The 17,978-nt window shown below is 48.7% G+C and overlaps 1 protein-coding gene across 1 annotated transcript in view; it reads left to right on the top strand.

The window, feature by feature from the left end:
- VWF (von Willebrand factor) overlaps positions 1–17,978 on the top strand; it is a 117,642-nt gene that overhangs the window by 52,851 nt on the left and 46,813 nt on the right. Inside the window, exons 18-25 of the mRNA XM_006084318.3 lie at positions 2,525–2,685; positions 9,808–9,911; positions 11,287–11,425; positions 12,712–12,846; positions 14,379–14,525; positions 15,655–15,795; positions 15,942–16,055; positions 17,463–17,619. Of these exons, the coding sequence (XP_006084380.1) occupies positions 2,525–2,685; positions 9,808–9,911; positions 11,287–11,425; positions 12,712–12,846; positions 14,379–14,525; positions 15,655–15,795; positions 15,942–16,055; positions 17,463–17,619 (1,098 nt within the window). The remainder of the gene's footprint in view (positions 1–2,524; positions 2,686–9,807; positions 9,912–11,286; positions 11,426–12,711; positions 12,847–14,378; positions 14,526–15,654; positions 15,796–15,941; positions 16,056–17,462; positions 17,620–17,978) is intronic.

Here is a 17,978-nt window from a genome sequence, read left to right as displayed (position 1 = left end):
CTTTTGTGACCCGGGAAAGACTGAATTATCTGTAGGTGCATTCAGTGAGAATCCACTGAATCTAATTTGCCTATGGTGACCTCAGTCCATGGTGAGCAGCTCTGGGTGAGTGGGTCGCCTTGATTGTGGTGAAAACACCTGCCTGCAATGGCCTTCTTTTTCCTAAGGACTTGCTGGCAAGGACACTTCTTTAGAAAGTGGATTTGAAAGAGGAGAGTTTGGACCTGTCTCTCTCAGTTCGAAGGTCCTAATAGTTGCTGCTGTTTAAGGACAAGGCCTGGAAGAGAGAAGGGGCCGGCCCAGCACTGGTGGGACCAGATTCACATTTATGGGTCACCCTTGCTTAGATAGGCCCTCCCAGTAGCCGGGAGAGAATGCCTTTAGGCAGATAAATGGGCTATTTTCAACCTCTAGCTTGACCTCTCCTCTCTCTGCCTCTCACTTACTTCAAGATGCTCTCTTTCCTTGTGGCCCAGCTCTGTGCCATGTGTTTGTCTGCCAGCTTGCCCTGGGTGAGAAGACTGGTTCCCCCACATGATGGACTGGGAAGCATCTCTCAGTCTGGAGCTGGGTCAAGGTCCCAAGCACTGGGTGGCTCACAAGTTGAAAGAAAAACTTATGACCTTGTCCTATTCTGTTCCGCCTGCTATAACAAAACACAACAGCCTGGTGGCTTATAAACAGGAATTTATAGCTGACAGTTCTGGAGGCTGGAAGTCTGAGACCAGGGTGTCAGCATGGTTGGCTGAGGGTCCTCTTCCTGGCTCCTAGCTGATGCCTTCTCGCTGTGTCCTCACATGGTGGATGGTGCTAAGGCAGTGATGGCGAACCTTTTGAGCTCAGCGTGTCAGCATTTTGAAAAACCCTAACTTAACTCTGGTGCCGTGTCACATATAGAAATTTTTTGATACTTGCAACCATAGTAAAACAAAGATGTATATTTTTGGTATTTATTTTATATATTTAAATGCCATTTAACAAAGAAAAATCAACCAAAAAAGAGTTCACGTTCACCTCTGACACGCGTATCATAGGTTCGCCATCACTGGGCTAAGGAGTTCTGTGGAGTCTCATAAGGGCACTAATCCCATTTGTGAGGGTTCCATCCTTATGACCTAATCACCTCCCAAAGGCCTCACCTTCTAATATCATCACATTTGGGAATTAGGATTTCAACATATGGATTTTTGGGGCCCAAACATTCAGCCCATAGTAAACCTGCAGGTCACTGCAGCCTGCCTCTTTCTTCTTCATGCTGTCTTTCATTGTAGCTTCTTGGTCACATTCCCCCTTCCCTCTCATTGTGGCTCTTGGGTCTATCTTTAATGCTCAGAGTCTTCTAATCTAGTCACTGGAAGGGATCATCCTTTTCAAAGTCAGGAAATTCCTAAAATGTTGTGTGACTAGGAAAAGCCATTTAATCTTTTAGGGTTTCAATTTCTCAACAAAAAGTTTCCATATAAAAATAAGGCTAGAGCCCTAGCTGGTTTGGCTTGGTGGATAGAGCATTGGCCTGCAGACGAAAAGGTCCCAGGTTTGATTCCAATCAAGGCCACATGCCCGGGTTGCTGGCTCGATTCCAACTAGGGGAGCATGCAGGAGGCAGCCAATCAATGATTCTCTCTCATCATTGATGTTCCTCTCTCTCTTTCCCTCTCCCTTCCTCTCTGAAATCAATAAAAAATATTGATTTAGTGCCCACAGGAGATTTTAAGTGGTATGTCTAGTAAGATATACATGCTATGAAGTGCATCAGGATTTTTGAAAGAAAGGGTCTGTATCAGCCATCTGCTGTCATTATTTATTCAATCAGACACTATACCTGCTAATTGTCAGGAAATATGATATATTTCAATGAACAAAGTAGACAAGAAACTGTGCTCATGGAGCACATATTCTAGTGGATGGGGTGGGAAATAAGTAAAATATATAGTATATCAGATGGTGGTCAGGTGGAGAATGAGAAAGCAGGGAGGGCAGCGGGGATCTCAAGGGATGGAGTGTTACAAATGTAAATAGAGTTGCTGGGATGGCCAGTGGCTGGACAAAGGGTGACATGTGAACAAAGGCTCCTTTCAAGTTTTTGTGACTAAGTTAGTGGTAACAATTTTAGGAATGTCCTGTTGGGGCCCACAGAGGTTCCTTTTTAGCACCCAAAACCAGGTCTTTTAAAGCTTGGGTCTGGACATTTCTACCATGCATCTTGGGTCAATGCAACCCACTACAGCAGGGTGAAGGGAGATGTGGAGTGTGGCCATCAGAGGGATGCTGGGATCCAGAGAGACACCTTCAGTGTAGGCAAAGGTCAGAAGCTCAGTTGAGTAGACAAGGCTGCCATCTGATCCCACACAAGAAACCCAGCTCAGACTAGACCCATAGGAGGTAGGGCAGCACCCCATCCCAGGAAGGGGCAGCTCTGTGTCTTTGGAATGGAGTGACCGCACCTAGGGGACCACAGGACAGTATAGAAGGTAGGTCTGTTCACCCAGTCACTGATGGCCTCTTTGATTTTCCCATCTCCAAGGTAAAAGGAGCTTGTCCTGCCGGCCCCCCATGGTCAAGTTGGTGTGTCCTGCTGACAACCCGCGGGCTGAAGGGCTGGAGTGTGCCAAAACCTGCCAGAACTACGACCTGGAGTGCATGAGCACGGGCTGCGTCTCCGGCTGCCTCTGTCCCCCGGGCATGGTGAGCCACCCACTGCTGCCAGGGGTCGGCAGCTGTCCATTTTCCTGTAGGCAGAGAGAGGAAGAAACAAGAGTTAAACCAGGGTGGGAACCAGGTGGCAGTGGTAACGGGGGCAGGGGTCAGGGAGGTCCCTTGGCTGAGTCAGCCGCCAAAGTCAGAAAGGGAGATGGTAGGAAACTGTCTGGGTTTGATCCTGATGAGATCTGACAAAAATGCTTAGTGCACAGAGGTGCCATGGGAAGCAAAGCAAGAATTTCCAGAAAACTCAAGTGAAAAACAGGCACTTCTACTAGAATTTTCTTAGCCACCAGGAGCCCTTCCTAGTAGGTGTCTTCTTTCTCAGGGTTCACAGTGGTTTGCAGCCACCTGGCTCCTATGTGCCTCCTGATGGTGGCCATGGTCTGAGCATGCCCAAGTCTTCTTAACCTTCCTCCCAAGTTTAATCTTAGGCCGTTTTGAGTTAAAAATATTATATATATGTTATTCTTTTCACCCTGAAAACCAGGAGAGATTCTGGATTTTCTCTTTCAAATGCATCTTGTCTTCTTGCTTTCTTTGACTACAGTTCCTCAGACCCAAAGTGAGTGTTGAGGGGCGGGGGTTGGAGAGGCAAAAATAAGAGGGGGGCAAGGTGGCTTTCATATGGCTGTAAAGGGCATAATGATGCCCAAGGCCTTGGCTTAGGGGCAGTGTCCAGGGCTGGAGGAGTTGCCAATATTCCATGGGAGGCACTAGGACCCATCACCTGTGGCCCTCAGGAAGACTGCCATTGTGTGTGTGCAGGGCAGATGGTCTATCTCTTCCCTCTAACCAACCCTTTCTCCTCCAAGACAGAGACTAGCTGCCACTCATTCTCCCCTGGGCATCCCCCTCTGTCTTAGCCTCTCAAGATTCTGGAACTATCTCTCCTAATGAGGGAGCTAGAGATTGGCCCTAAACTAGAAGGTCTTGTTTGGTGCCTTGGCAGAACAAGCAGGCTGTTCAAAGAGGTATGTAAGGAGGAGGAGAAATAGGAGAGAGGAGTGCAAGCTTCCATGTGCTCTTTTTACCCCGAAGGCCCCTTATTTTGACTGTCCCTTCTCCATACCTAGAGGTGACATTCTCCCATGTCAGAGGCGGCTCGGGCAAGAAAAGGGACATCCTTCAGGAGTTTGCATCAGCATCAGGGACTCTTTTCAATGAGTTTTGTTGTTTTTTTCATGAAGGAAAGCATACAGATAGTCTTAAATATTAATAACCACAATGATTGCATGTGGTTAAATATTAATAACCACAATGATTGCATGATTGTCCCAAAGCCCCAGTGGAGAGTGAGACCTCGAGTACAGGATGTGGACGTGCTGTTAGGAGCTCACTGGCATTACTGAAGCCTCTGGCAGACATCCTGAGGACCATCTTTGGGTGTCTGTCTCTCACCTCAGCCTCAGGGGCTTGTCAACTGGAAAGCTCGTGGTCTAAGAGATTGGGATATTTTCACAACTGCTTCATGATGATGCCGACTAACGTGCAAATTGTCGAGGCCAGATTCGGCAGAGCAGAAAGGCCTGGGTGATTTATTAAGTGCACAGCGTGTTGGCTGCTGCACAGGACACGTGTTCCTGGACGCAATGCAAAGAAAAAGGATCTGGAAACACCCCGTTTGGGCCCATCTGACGGTGCGGACATCCTTCCCAAGGGTGCTTCTCTGTTTGGCCGTCCCCTGTGGAAGGTGGTGAGGCTGTGGCATGTTACTGAGGGTTTGGGGGGAGAGGTCAGGAATTCTGTGTTCTGAGGACCTGAAAGGGGAGAGGGAGTAGTTCTTTCCTGTGGGGCAGGTCTACTGAGAGCAGAAAGAGTCCCCGAGTAGGAACAGAGGTCAGAGGGCCACGTTCTCAGTCCAGGCTGCACGACTTTCTGGCTCCTTGCTCTTGGGCAATCATCCACTCTTTCTCTGAGTCTCAGTTGCCTGGTCTGTAACATGGACACACTTCCTGTTCTGCCTTCATCGCATTTACCGTGGACCTGAAGGAGTTGTATGTGAAAGAACTTTTAAAACCAGAAAGTGCTGTCAAATCATAGGAACAGCTTTCATTATTGTTTTCATAAATCACTGAGGGTCAGTCTCAGAGGCTATACCCATCTGCTCCTCTAGTCCATGGGAGAAACAGAAAGGGCCCATTTTCTTAAATTTCCAATCTGTTGTGGACCAAAGCTTTTCTAAATATAATAGAATAATCAGAAACACGAAACAAAAAAAGCAATTACATATAACATATGACCCCTTTGATTTTTATAGCTACACCAGGTGTATATTACTCAGTCAGATTGGCGTGTGATTTTCTAAACACCTCCTCTCCAGTCTGTGCTGACATCATCACAGACCGACACTGGCCCGTGGACCACACTCTGAGCAGCGCTGCTCTTGGTTGAAGATTGCCTTTCAAAACGTCTCTCAATGCTCGTTGCAAGGCCAGCAGCACCTGCTGGAGAATGCTGGGGGCAGGGAGAGAGCAGGGCCGGGCACCTGTCTAGAGCAGAGGTTTCCTGGTTCACTCCTCAAGTAGCAGCCTCCATTGGATCCTGCCTCTGGTGCGCAGGGCTCCTTGCATGGAACAAGAGGGTGGGCACACTTGTGGTAAGTGGTTGGTGGAGAAGCAGCATAAAAAAGGCATTGAATTGGAGCCCAAAAACTCTAGGTTTGAATCCTGGCTCCTGACATTTCGTTAATGGAGTGGCAAGTCACTTAAAATCTTTGTGTCTGATTTCTATCACCTCTAAGATTGGGTTAGAAGGGTTGTTGTGAGGACAGAATATGACAGTGGCAGGCACATGGAGGTTGCTTAGTAAGTGGTGGTTGAAGATGGCTATTATAAGAAGTTCATGGAGGAAAGCCATAAGTCATATTAGGAATGGGGATGCCCTAGTAAATTTTCAGACACGGGGAGCAATTTTTTTGAAACCCCAATGTCCACATTATGAGGCCACTGGATCAATAAAATGGGGCTGCACTAGAAAATTTTAAAGTCTTTTTCTTTAGTTTCAGAGGTACTTGAGTGAACCACTTGCCTTTAAGTTAGAATTTTACCTGATTCTACCAGGAGGTGGCAGCAAAACACAACCTACTGCCCACTGTTCAGCCCTCATCCCAGCCACAGCTGGAACCCTCTCTAGGAGCATCATCCAGGGGCAGAGTGAGAAGGAACCCCCAAACCCAGGATTTCAACCCCTTCCAACACACAGGAGGAGACCAGAGGAAGAGAGGAAGCAGAGCCATTTAAGGATACATAGTTGCATAATGGAAATCCTGGCCTCCTGAGTCCCAGATTGGACCCTTCGGAGGCTGGGGCAGGAGGTGCTGTGGAGGAAGTGTAGTACCACTGTCTGGGAGATGCTCACTTCCCTTTTGAAATCTAGTGTTCGCATTTCCAAACTGGTACCCGTTCTGCTGGTACAAGGATGCCTTTGGCAACTGGGAAGTGTGTTAATTTCCCTGTGTGTTAATTTCTTTGATGCCCAGTTTTCCCACAGGCCCAATATGAAGACTGGAAAGACTTTGGCACTGTTTTTGGAAATATAGAGCTTGGGCTCAGGGGCCCATCCAGAGTGGGCCTCACACGTGGGCATTGTGAATCCTATGAGATATCATCTAAAAAGGTCCAAGAAAGCCCCCCTGCCATCGTAAAAATATCTCCTACACTTCATACAATTTGTCAGCTAATCAGGCTTACTAAAATACAATAAGCACAAGTTCATTTTGGTTAACAAGCAAGAGCTTTAAAGAAGCTTACAACCTTATAAATCCTCACGGGAAGTCATTCACACCTTAGTGTGAATTATTTCATCAGCTTCCCCCCCCACCCCCTTCCTAGCGAACATATAATTGAAATCAGCTGCATTGAGCTGGAAGGATTGATGGGGTGGGAGAATGAGTAAAGGACAGTAGGAAGGCAAGAAGGATTTTGAAGAATGGGTCATTTTGAGTGTGGTGTTGATGTTTTGGAATGGGGGTAGGGAAGATGGGGCTTTTTTAAGAGAAGAGTAACAGCCCCCAAACCCATTTCTTCCTACGTCATAATTTTTGGGGGGCGCTGATCAAGACCTGGTGCCATGCTCTCTGTGTGAGTCATTCCTACTGAAGATGTCACGAGTGGAGGAACAATAGTGACAACTATTTCTGCCTATTTTCTTCTGAAGTCTTTGAAGGGTCATTTGTCAACTTTATCTTATTAACCCTTTGGTGTCCCACAGAGGCAAATACTAGGCAGAGAGGGTTCTCTTCATTTTAGTCATGAAGTTGCATGACTTGCCACGAAATCCGCCTAGGGCCTGCTCTACTAGCCTACCCCGCGTGTCTGGCCAGTTCTCATCCAGACCCCGTTCACCTGTATTGTGCCTTTATTTTTCTATCTCCATGAATTTCTTTAATGCTTCAGGTTGGTGATACCTGATCTTCTCTCCCACGTCTGGAGCCTCCTGCTGAAGTGGGGCCTGGAAACCTCTCCTTCTCCTTGAGTTTTGCTTTGTCTCCCCTGCAGCTAGGATGAAGGGATCCATTACCATGCCTGTAATCTTCATAGCAGTCCTCATTCTAAAGGTCCTTTCTTTTATTAAAATGTAGTTAACATACAATATTATATTCATTTCAGGCATACAACCTAGTTATTCAACTTTCATACACCTCACGAAGTGATCATCACGATCAATCTAGTAACCACCGGACACTGTACAAAGTTATTGCGGTGTTATTGACTATATTCTCTATGCTGTACATTACAATCCCAATGATTGATTGATTTTATAACTGGAAATTTTTGCCTCTTATTTATCCCCCCCCCTTTTTTCCCTTTTCCTTAACCCCTTCCCCTCTGGCAACAATTTGTTCGTTCTCTGCATCTATGAGTCTGTTTCTGTTCTGTTCTATTTGTTTGTTTTGTTTTTTAGATTCCACATATAAGTGAAATCATACAGTCCTATTTTAATATTGTAATCCACCAATTAGTAATCTTTTACTAAAATAAATCAGGGCAGAGAGGAGCACAGAAGGAGCTGGCAGCGTTAATCTCACGGCCAAGCTGGGATTTGAGCTTTATGTTCACTGGAGAAGGGCTGGGCTGCCCGGGACTCAGCCCTGGGCTAGGGGAGGGCTATCTGAGCCATGGTGTGCAGAACTTTTTTGTCAATGGGCTGACTATCTTGAAGAGAGGTAAAAACATACAACACGCAGACTAAGAGGCCTGGGAGCCCTCTACCCAGCCTGCTGTAGGCGGTGGGACAGCATGTGCTCTGCGAGGTGAGGTGAGGGCTGTGTTTCCCGGAATCCACCCCTATGCATCCTGCATCATTTTTGTCTCAGGTAATGCTTCTGATATGAGGCTTGTTTTCTGGTCTCCATTAGCTGTAAGAGTGTCCATGTTCCCCAGTAAATGCATTATTTATGTTATTTTTAGAGTAGCCACTAGGTGGCAGGCCCCAGCCTAACAGAGCTGGCAAAGCTTGGGAGGATGTGGGAATGACCCCTAATTGTGACAGCCTTTGAAACCTGAAGACAGATTTTTAAATCCCCTCCCTACCAAGCTGCCATCTTTCCTACTAGGTGACTAAGCTCATTGTCTTCCAAGAACAGTAGTCCTAGGAGGTAAGAGCTACCAAGAATGTGGTCGATCAACACCTTCCTCACTCTCTGCAACCCCATCCTGCCCTTTACTTGGGCCCTAAGGACTCAGGAAAACAACTGAGGCTGAGGAAGGTGATGGGGAAGGTGATGGAGGTCATTTTTCCCATCCTTTCCAACAACCTCCCCCCACACACAATTTTAACCTTTGCTCCTTGACCTGAAAGCCCCTTGTCCAGTCCAAGAACACCTGTTCCCAGGGCTTCGTCTTGTTTCATGCCCTGGGAACTCAAGCTTGTCTGGGGAGTGACCGGATCACACAGGTCCTGAGCCATCCAGACTAGGAGCTTCTCAACCCTCTGGTTCCTCTAGAACCAACCGTGGTCCCTTCACTGGAGGGCGATCAGGGCTGTTTTAGATCACTTGGCGGTAGCCACGCCAGAGCAACACCCAGGGCTGCCTCCTGCAGGGGGGACAGCAGCAGATCTATATGTGGGGTCAGAGTGGGTTTGGCCAGCTCTTCCTGAGCCCACTGGGGTCAGTAGGTCTTAGTCTTTCTTCCTTACCCCAACCGATGAGAGGAGCATAGCATGCTCATGTTGTAACCTCTGTGTTGGTGAGGGGGAGGGCAGGAAAGTGGAGCATCTCTGTGGGGGGTGGGGGGGGGTCAGGATCTCAGGGACTGGGTAAGGAGGGCACATGTGCGGCCTGAGCTAGTTCCCAGACTCTGGTTTTGGTCCATCTCTGCCTGTGGCCAGCATTTCACCTCCAGGGTAGTAAGTGCATTAATAATTCATTCATTCATTTTATTAAATATATTGTCCATTGTCTTCAATTATAAACATAGTATTTGCTCATTAAAGAACATTTGAAAAAAATATTTAAAACCAATAAAAATAAAATAAAATTCCCCTATCCTAGCCCACCATCTGGAGGCAACTTCTATATTTCCTTTAAGTCTTATTTTTGAAATTCGTAATTGGGACCATATGTATATACAGGTTTTTTCTCCCCTGTTTTAAATATTAACAGCATAAGTATTCCTCACATCTTCTAAGATTCTCCCAAAGGCCCATTCTAATAGCTCCATGGACACCATCACCCGGTGAGTCCTTAATGGATTTAATCACTTTTCTATTGTTGAATACTTGGTTGCTACAATTTTTTTTCCCAACGGTAAGTAATTCTGTGTTAACCTCTGACCGCGACTCTTTTACATTCGGAGAAATCATCTGCATGGAAGTTTGGGGGCTAAGAATATGTGCATCTCAAAGTTTTCTGACACATGTTATCGAAGAGTCTTCGTTCAGGTTCCCGGTGACCGTGCCCCCATCAGGGTCTGAAGCAGAGGGCAGTCCGAGAGTCGTCAGCTGAGCTAGGGAGTATCCGTGTATGTAGCCGGGTGCCTGTGTCCCCCAAGCCCAGCCCTGGGTGTGGGCTCTAGGGCCTGACCTCTGGCTGAGGCTGCCTCCCCAGCAGAGCTCTGGGTCACTCGCTGTGGCCCCCAAGACTCTTGGGTCGCTTTCCCTTAGGTCCGGCATGAAAACAGATGCGTGGCCCTGGAAAGGTGTCCCTGCTTCCACCAGGGCAAGGAGTATGCTCCCGGAGAGACGGTGAAGATCAACTGCAACACTTGGTGAGGCCCTGGGAGAGGCTTTTGCGGCGACTGAGCCATTGTGGGGGGAGTCAGCAGGGGTGGGGATGAAGGTCAAGATGCTGGGGGGCGGGGGGGCCAGACCTCGCCAAGGTTGACCCTTGCCTCCAGCATCTGAGGGAATGTGGTTACTTTTTCCTTTTTTGAGCCTCTGTGTCTCTATCTGTAAAATGGGGAGAATCTTTATCACCACCTGTGCTCACCTGCATGGACACTCTTCTAGAGGTTAGTTTCCGTTCAGAGAGATGGGGCCTGGAGAAGATGAGGACGTTGCCCCATATCAGTCATTGTACATGTGACCAAGTCACCAAAGGGCGTGGGGTTGGAGGTCCCTTCTCTGGCCTTCTATTGCCCCCTAAGCATATTGCCCGTGAGTGTGCGTATAGTGACACCATTTGAAAAGGCACCTTGTGAGAGTGGCTGGCTTCTCTTTTCCCTTCTGCTTGGCCATCCTTCACATAACCCTCTGCCTTGCTCATTTACCGTGTCTCTGACTTTGGGGCTGTGCATGGCTTTACGGAGAGGCCCATGTGGGCAGAGGCAAGAAGCTTAGCTGTCTGGGGCCTGAGGTCTGAGCTCACCGCCTCTGACGCACAGTGGGCTTCCTCATGTCAGCTCCGGTTACCGGGCGGTGGGATGCGGCGTTATGGCAGTTGGCAAGTTGCTGTAGATTTAACCATATAACTGTGCACACAAAACCTCTCCTGGCAGAAGAGCATGGTTCATCACTATTTGCCCGACTCAGAACGTTCCTGCTGGCCCGTCTTGTTTTCCGCATCAGCCTCGGATGGCATGCAGCCTCAGTGTCTGTTTTTAAAAAATATTTATTTTTATTGATTTCAGAAAGGAAGGGAGAGGGAGAGATAGAAGCATCAATGGTGAGAATCATTGATATGCTGCCTCCTGCAGGCCCCACACTGGGGATTGAGCCTGCAACCTGGGCATGTGCCCTGACTGGGAATTGAACCGTGACCTCCTGGTTCATAGGTCGATGCTCAACCACTGAGGCACACTGGCTGGGCAGTGTCTGTTTTGTAGAGACCCTGAGGCTACTCTCAGGCAACTTCCAGGGAGGCCGAGCTTTAGCAAACTTGTAGCAGGCGGTCTACAGAGGGTCTGGGTCTCTTCCCTGGGCTGCCTGGATCACCTGTTCCCTTCTTTGCCTCAGTTTCCCCCTTGTAATGAAGTGCAGCACGACTTCCCTCTCTCCTGCTGGATCCCCCCACTTCTTGAGGCTTCCTGAAAAGTTGGGTGGCACCTGGAATATTATGTTCCTTCCTGGCCTCCTCATCCCCCAGGGCCCACATGGGCCCCTCACACCCTTCACACCCACCATCCTGGCCATTTCTGTTCCTAGTGTCTGTCGGGACCGGAAGTGGAACTGCACGGACCATGTGTGTGATGCCACGTGCTCCACCATCGGCGTGGCCCACTACCTCACCTTCGATGGGCTCAAATACATGTTCCCCGGGGAGTGCCAGTACGTTCTGGTGCAGGTGAGAGAGAGGGATGGGGGGAGGGTGCTGTCCTTAGGTGGGGGGTGCAGTCTGGGGTTTCTAGGTCAGAGTCTGCTGCTCTGTCCATAGAATCGACTCTGGGCTGGTTTCTCCAGTGACTTTCCAGCCCCAGAAAGAAGGGCCTACAGAGGTCAGGGCTCGAGCTTCACGTGATCGCCATCTTCCTTTACTTTACCTGATGGAAACATAAACATAGGACAGAAGCTCATTTGTTGACTGGGATTGTTGTGGGGCAAGGCTACTGTCAGCCCAAATCAGCACCAAAACAGAATTAGAACAAGGCATCTAACCCACACAGCCTTATGCAGCGGCCCTGGACAGGGGGATGGTTGAAATGACCCCTGGAGTTTGCTTCCCACCCTCTGATTCTATTGCATTCTCCACATTTTCTTTTCTAACCTGGTGCAATTCAGAATGGGCAGGAAGGAGGGTGGGCACAGGAAAGCCACACTGCCCAGCAGGATGAGAAACTGCCTAGCTGGTGAGTGAGGGCCCTCTGCCTTCTTCTCCCCGCTGGGTGGATTCCTGTAAATTTCTCTTGCTGGTTGACACCAAAGTGATAAGCAAGGAAGGATGGTGGCTTTTCTCATGAAGAATGAGATGGCTTAACTCTGTGAAGCTTTAAACAAATGTGGTCTCTCTGTCTCCGTTCTTGGGAGGAGGAGGGGTGGGGGCTTGGTATGGTCTGAGGGAGGCCACAGACCCAGCAGCCTTAGTCTCAGAGACTGAGCTGCAGGGTCCTGTGAGTCAGGCAGTGAAGGTAACTGAGTGTGCACGCCTGCTCAGCACGCTGGGAGTGGGGCAGAACCAGCACCCTGACCTGCCATGTGCAGAGCATGCTGGGAGTGTGCAAGGGCACTGACTAGCATGTGCAGAGCATGCTGGGTGTGAACAGGGGCACTGACTAGCTGCATGTAGAGCAGCGGTTCTCAACCTGTGGGTCGAGACCCCTTTGGCGGTCGAATGACCCTTTCACAGGGGTCGCCTAAGACCATCCTGCATATCAGATATTTACATTACCACTCATAACAGTAGCAACATTACAGTTATGAAGTAGCAACGAAAATAATTTTATGGTTGGGTCACAACATGAGGAACTGTATTTAAAGGGCCAGAAGGTTGAGAACCACTGATGTAGAGCATGCTGGGAGTGAACAGCAGCAGCAACTAGCCAAGCCTCCACCACCCACAACAGAGATGACTTGATGCCAATCTTCTGACCTGGGGAGAGGTGGCAGGAATAATATTTCACCTCTTTCCCCCAGGATTACTGTGGCAGTAACCCTGGGACCTTTCGGATTCTGGTTGGGAACGAGGGATGTGGCTACCCCTCAGTGAAATGCAAGAAGCGGGTCACCATCCTGGTGGAAGGAGGAGAGATTGAACTGTTCGATGGAGAGGTGAGTGGCAGCCCATCCTTTCCCCCTCAGGCCCCCTTGTTCTTCTGTGGGCTTGTGAAGAGCATGTGCCAAGCATTCGTTTAGAACTTTCGTGAATGGAATATCATGCAGCCATGAAAGAGCGTGAGGTGGAGCTGTATCATCTGACTGTGATGTATTCTATAAGAACAAGTTACAGATGCGTATGCATAGCATGAACCCATTTTAGTGAAGGTGAAGAGAAAAGCGTGGAGAAGGGTGGTAATGCTATCCGCATAAGGATCAGTGCTTACCTCTGAGGGTAGAGTGGACACTGGAGGGCAGGAGGACTTTTCCTTCTAATTACATGTATGTATAATATATATAGAATACAATTATATATACATATATTATATATATGAATATATGAATATGTATATTTTAGGAAGTGATGGTGTTTCGAGAATTTTAACTTTCTTTTACGTTGTCAGTTCTTTTTAAATAAATCTTTTTTTAAAAAGAGCAGTAACCAGATCCAGGCCCCATGTAGAGCTTTGACATGGTTCTCAGAGGGTATGTGAGAACCACCAAGGAGATCTTGTTTAAGATGTTGAGCCTGGCTGGTGTGGCTCAGTGGTTGAGCATCGACCCATGAACCAGGAGGTCATGGTTTGATTCTTGGTCAGGGCAAATGCCCGGGTTGCAAGCTCAATCCTCAGTAGGGGAGTGTAGGAGGCAGCCAATCGATGATGTTTCTTATTGATGTTTCTATCTCTATCCCTCTCCATTTTTCTCTCTCTAAAAATCAACAAAAACATCTGTATATATAAAAGCCTAAGTGCCTGAACGACCGAATGACTGGTCAACCGGTCACTGTGACGTTCACTGACCACCATGGGGCAGATGCTCAATGCAGGATCTGCCCCCTGGTGGTCAGTGTGCTCCCGACAGGAGCCAGATGCAGGGCGCAGGGCTCATGGCTGGTGAGCACCACTGCGGTAGCACGAACCTCTCCAGCTCGGGACTCCTCTCCTGATTGGGACTGACTGGGTGCGAGCCACAGCAGGCACAGAGGGCTGGGATGAGTGGTGAGCGGGAGTGGCAGGCAGGAGCAGCAGGTGGTGTTGGACTGCTGGTTTTATCCCCATCCCCTCAGGTCACACCGAGGGACCCCACTGGAGCACGAATCTGTGCACTGGGCCTCTAGTATTTTAATAAATAAATAAAATCAATTGCCTAGAGATGCTTAAAGTCATTGCCACATTAAAAACCTATTTAGGAGGCCACATGTATTTAATGATCACATGTCAAAAGTTCTTTTAGGGAAGTGATGGATGATCTTCTGTTAGCTGGTTTTGTTGTATTTTTAATCTCATAATTATGATTTTGCTGCCACCTCTATTATTTCTCCTTAGTCAGAAGGTTCTTGGAGAGTGAAAGGTGAGACAGACACAGAAATGTCCAGGCAGGTGCTGGCCACGAGGGATGAGCTCTCACTGAATGGGGCAAATGGAGCTCCATGGAGGCAGATATGGGTACTCCCTCTCCCTGTCTCACGCTTCACCCTCCTTCAGGTGAATGTGAAGAGGCCCATGAAGGATGAAACTCACTTTGAGGTGGTGGAGTCTGGCCGGTACATCATTCTGCTGCTGGGCAAGGCGCTCTCTGTGGTCTGGGACCACCACCTGACTATCTCCGTGGTGCTGAAGCAGACATACCAGGTCAGTGGCCTTCCTCCACTCTTCCTCATCTTGTCTGTGACTTGCTATTGGTTTTCTTCAGTTTCCTGAGTAGTAGGAAGTAGACACTGTGCCTCCTGATGTCTCAGGGGAAGGTAGGCGGTCTGAAAAGGGGATGCATGAGCAGAATCTTCAGAAAAGGGAGGGAGTGAGCCATGCAGACATCTGGATGAGAGAATTTAGGCACGTGCAAAGGCTGCAGGGTGGATGACGTTTGGAGTGTTTGAGCAAGGATGCCTGTGGCTGGAGCGGAGGGACTTGGGGAGAATTGTCGTTAACAAGGGTAGGGAGGAGGCAGGGATCATACTGTGGGGGCTGTTAAGCCATGTAAAGATCTTGGGCCTTTTGTCCCAACTCTGGGAACATTCTTATTTGTTTCCCAGTAATTCTCCATGTTGAATCAAAATAGGAATAAGTCACATCTCTGTCCCAAGACAGGGCTCCAACTATGTTGTAAGAGTAGTATCTTTTCTTTTCCAGGCCAAATATTTCCAGTTCCTCCCCTAGTTCTTATGTGATGGTTTCCATTCATTCAGTAATCACTTATTGGGACGTGTATACCAACACTGTGATAGGTGAACATGAAGATGAATAAAATCTTATGTCAGCCCTGGTGGCACTTGGTATACATCAGAACCCTGGCCAGCCTGCTATGAACAGGCTGCTGTTTACCCAGGCAAAGGACTCCCGTGTCCATAGTGTAAAGTAGTCAGACCTCTGCACTCTCATTGATGCAACGATGAACTAGCTCCTCTCTCTGCCCAGGCCCTTACTGGGGAGGGTGATGGCTTATATTGGAGATTCCAGAGCCAAGACTGCCTAATTCCCACTTGTGCACTTGGCCAACTACAAGACATGTGCAGGTTGTCTCTCTTTGTGAATGATTTTTTCTTTTAACTTTAAAATGAGGTCAGTGAGGAAGGCCAGGAAAAGGCCTTGGCAAGGGCCAGGCTTTGCCGATTACTCTGGTCTCTTCTGGGTCTCCATCCCTGCCTCCCCCCACCCTCCTCTTCTCAGATGAGCGGCCTCCTTTGCTGTCTGGAGCCCTCCTTGCCCTGAGTCAGAATTGGCCCTGAGGTTTGCAATGCTCATGCTCTCAACTTGTCATCAGGAGCAGGTGTGTGGCCTCTGTGGGAATTTCGACGGCGTCCAGAACAATGACTTTACCGGCAGCAATCTCCAAGTTGAGGAAGACCCCGTGGACTTTGGGAATTCCTGGAAAGTGAGCCCGCAGTGTGCTGACACCAGGAAAGTACGTTTGGGGTCTCCTTATGGGCTGCGGGTGGTGGGTGGGGGGTGGTATGCCCTGCAGTGGTTGCAGGGCTTGGAAGAGGGTCTCTTGGATCCTTCCGGGTTGACTGTTTTGGTCTATTTCTGTTCTCTCGCCCTGTTCCCCAGGTGCCGCTGGACTCGTCCCCTGCCACCTGCCACAACAACATCATGAAGCAGAGCATGGTGGACTCCTCCTGTAGGATTCTCACCAGTGACCTTTTCCAGGACTGCAACAAGCTGGTGAGGGCTGCCGGGGAGCCAGAGGCAGAGGAGCGCTGAGGGCTGGCCAGTGGCTCGGGCACTCAGAGCACGAGTGTCTAATTCTGGACCCAGCCTGGGAGCCTTTGAAATGATCTGCATGGGGTCACCTTTATTTCGCCCTTCATTGTCGCAAACTGGGAAACAGAAAGGATAATCAACAGTTTATGGGGAAAGCAACTCCTGGCAAGTCATGTTTCTTCTATGCCAGGCCCCGCTCTTCTGGGCATCAGTTGTAGAGCTTGTGCCCCCTGAGTTATCTTGTCTCCAACACTAGAGCCAGGAATTTTGTTTTGCTGTTACCTCACTATATCTTCAGACCTGAGTACTCTATCTTCTCCCCTCGTAAAACCCTACAGCTCCTAGGTCTTGTCTCAAAAACCCTTTTCTGGTCTTAGCTCCAGAAAAGGGTGTTGAGGCCTCATTTTATGGCTTGCTTTTGTGTCTTCCTCTCCAATGGTGGTAAGCAATTCCCCAAACACACACATGCTGCTGTGTTGCACCACCACTGGGGGCATGACTGGTTGGATACCTGTATCTCAGTTCTCTTTCTATCCATCCAATGATTTTTAGTCCTCGAGGACGCCAAAGATACTCAGGATTCCCTGCTTTGGTGGAATTCCTGGGCATCTGAATGGGAACAGTGGAGGCAGTGAGAGAAGTCAGGGGAACCGGGATTGTCGGAGGGTGTTGGAAATAATGACCCACTCAGTCTCTGAATTCATTCCTTTCACAGTGACCCTGAAAGAGGCCAGTGTGTGTAGTGGCATGTTTGGGGGAAGGGAAGGTCAGCCCGATTCCTGTGATTGAATGTGGATGGTGGATAGGCTACCTCTTCATGTAGACCTGTGGTCAGTCCAGGAGTACACAGGCTGGTCCTACTATCCAGCATACTAGTCCCATAACACCTCATAGGGCAATGTGAGTGGGTCCTGATGTATTTCCTCTCTCTTCTTGCTGAATGGAGGCAAAGGAAATAGAGTGAGCAGTGTGTGTGTGTGTGTGTGTGTGTGTGTGTGTGTGTGTGTGTGATGTGTCTATGTAAAAAACACTCAAACATCCATGAGGTTGGGAGTCGGTTTTGGGGATGGATGGATTATTGAGCAGATAAGTGGACAGATAGAAACAAATGTTCTTTTGAAAAATTCTTAGACACACCATTCTATGAAAGACTGGCTTTACGTAATGTTTCTTGCTGGAATACAGATTAGAAGCTGGAAATTCTGCCTTCTTACCCATCCCCTCTTTGGAAGCATTGACCTACATTTCCCCTCATACTCTGGACCCCCCTTTCCCGTACTCTGACCACCAGAATGTTCCCATACAGACCAAGAGCCAGAGTGCCTTTGTCTGGTCGCAGGCCTGGGCTATCCTGGTGCTCCCTTACAGGTGGACCCCGAGCCATTCCTGGATGTTTGTATCTATGACACCTGCTCCTGTGAGTCTATTGGGGACTGTGCCTGCTTCTGCGACACCATTGCTGCCTATGCTCATGTGTGTGCCCAGCACGGCAAGGTGGTGAACTGGAGGACAGCTACGTTGTGTCGTGAGTCCTGGTGTCCCTCAGGGTCTCAATCACCCTCCCCTCAACTCTTGTGCATCTAGACATTAAGACCTTAAAGTGGGTGCAGGATGACACCTTCATGGGAGAGAAGGCAGAGCTCTAGTGTGGGGATGGATGGCAGAGGGCAGAAGGGAGTTAAGACACTGATGTGAGTGAGGAGGGACAGGGGACAGGGATCAAAGACATTAATATGTAGAGACCCTTACTCTGGAGAAATTCTGGAAGAGGGAACAGTGATGAAAAGAAGAGGGAAGTGAATATATGTCTTTAACTAGACACTATATTTGCCAATATGAGCGATCAACTCATACATTTATGGAGGGTCTTCCTCGGGTGTAAGC

The sequence above is a fragment of the Myotis lucifugus genome, unplaced genomic scaffold (assembly GCF_000147115.1).
Source record: "Myotis lucifugus unplaced genomic scaffold, Myoluc2.0 scaffold_10, whole genome shotgun sequence".
NCBI classification, from domain to species: domain Eukaryota; kingdom Metazoa; phylum Chordata; class Mammalia; order Chiroptera; family Vespertilionidae; genus Myotis; species Myotis lucifugus.
The sequence above is the reverse complement of the archived record's forward strand: the minus strand, read 5'-3'. Positions and strand labels throughout refer to the sequence as shown.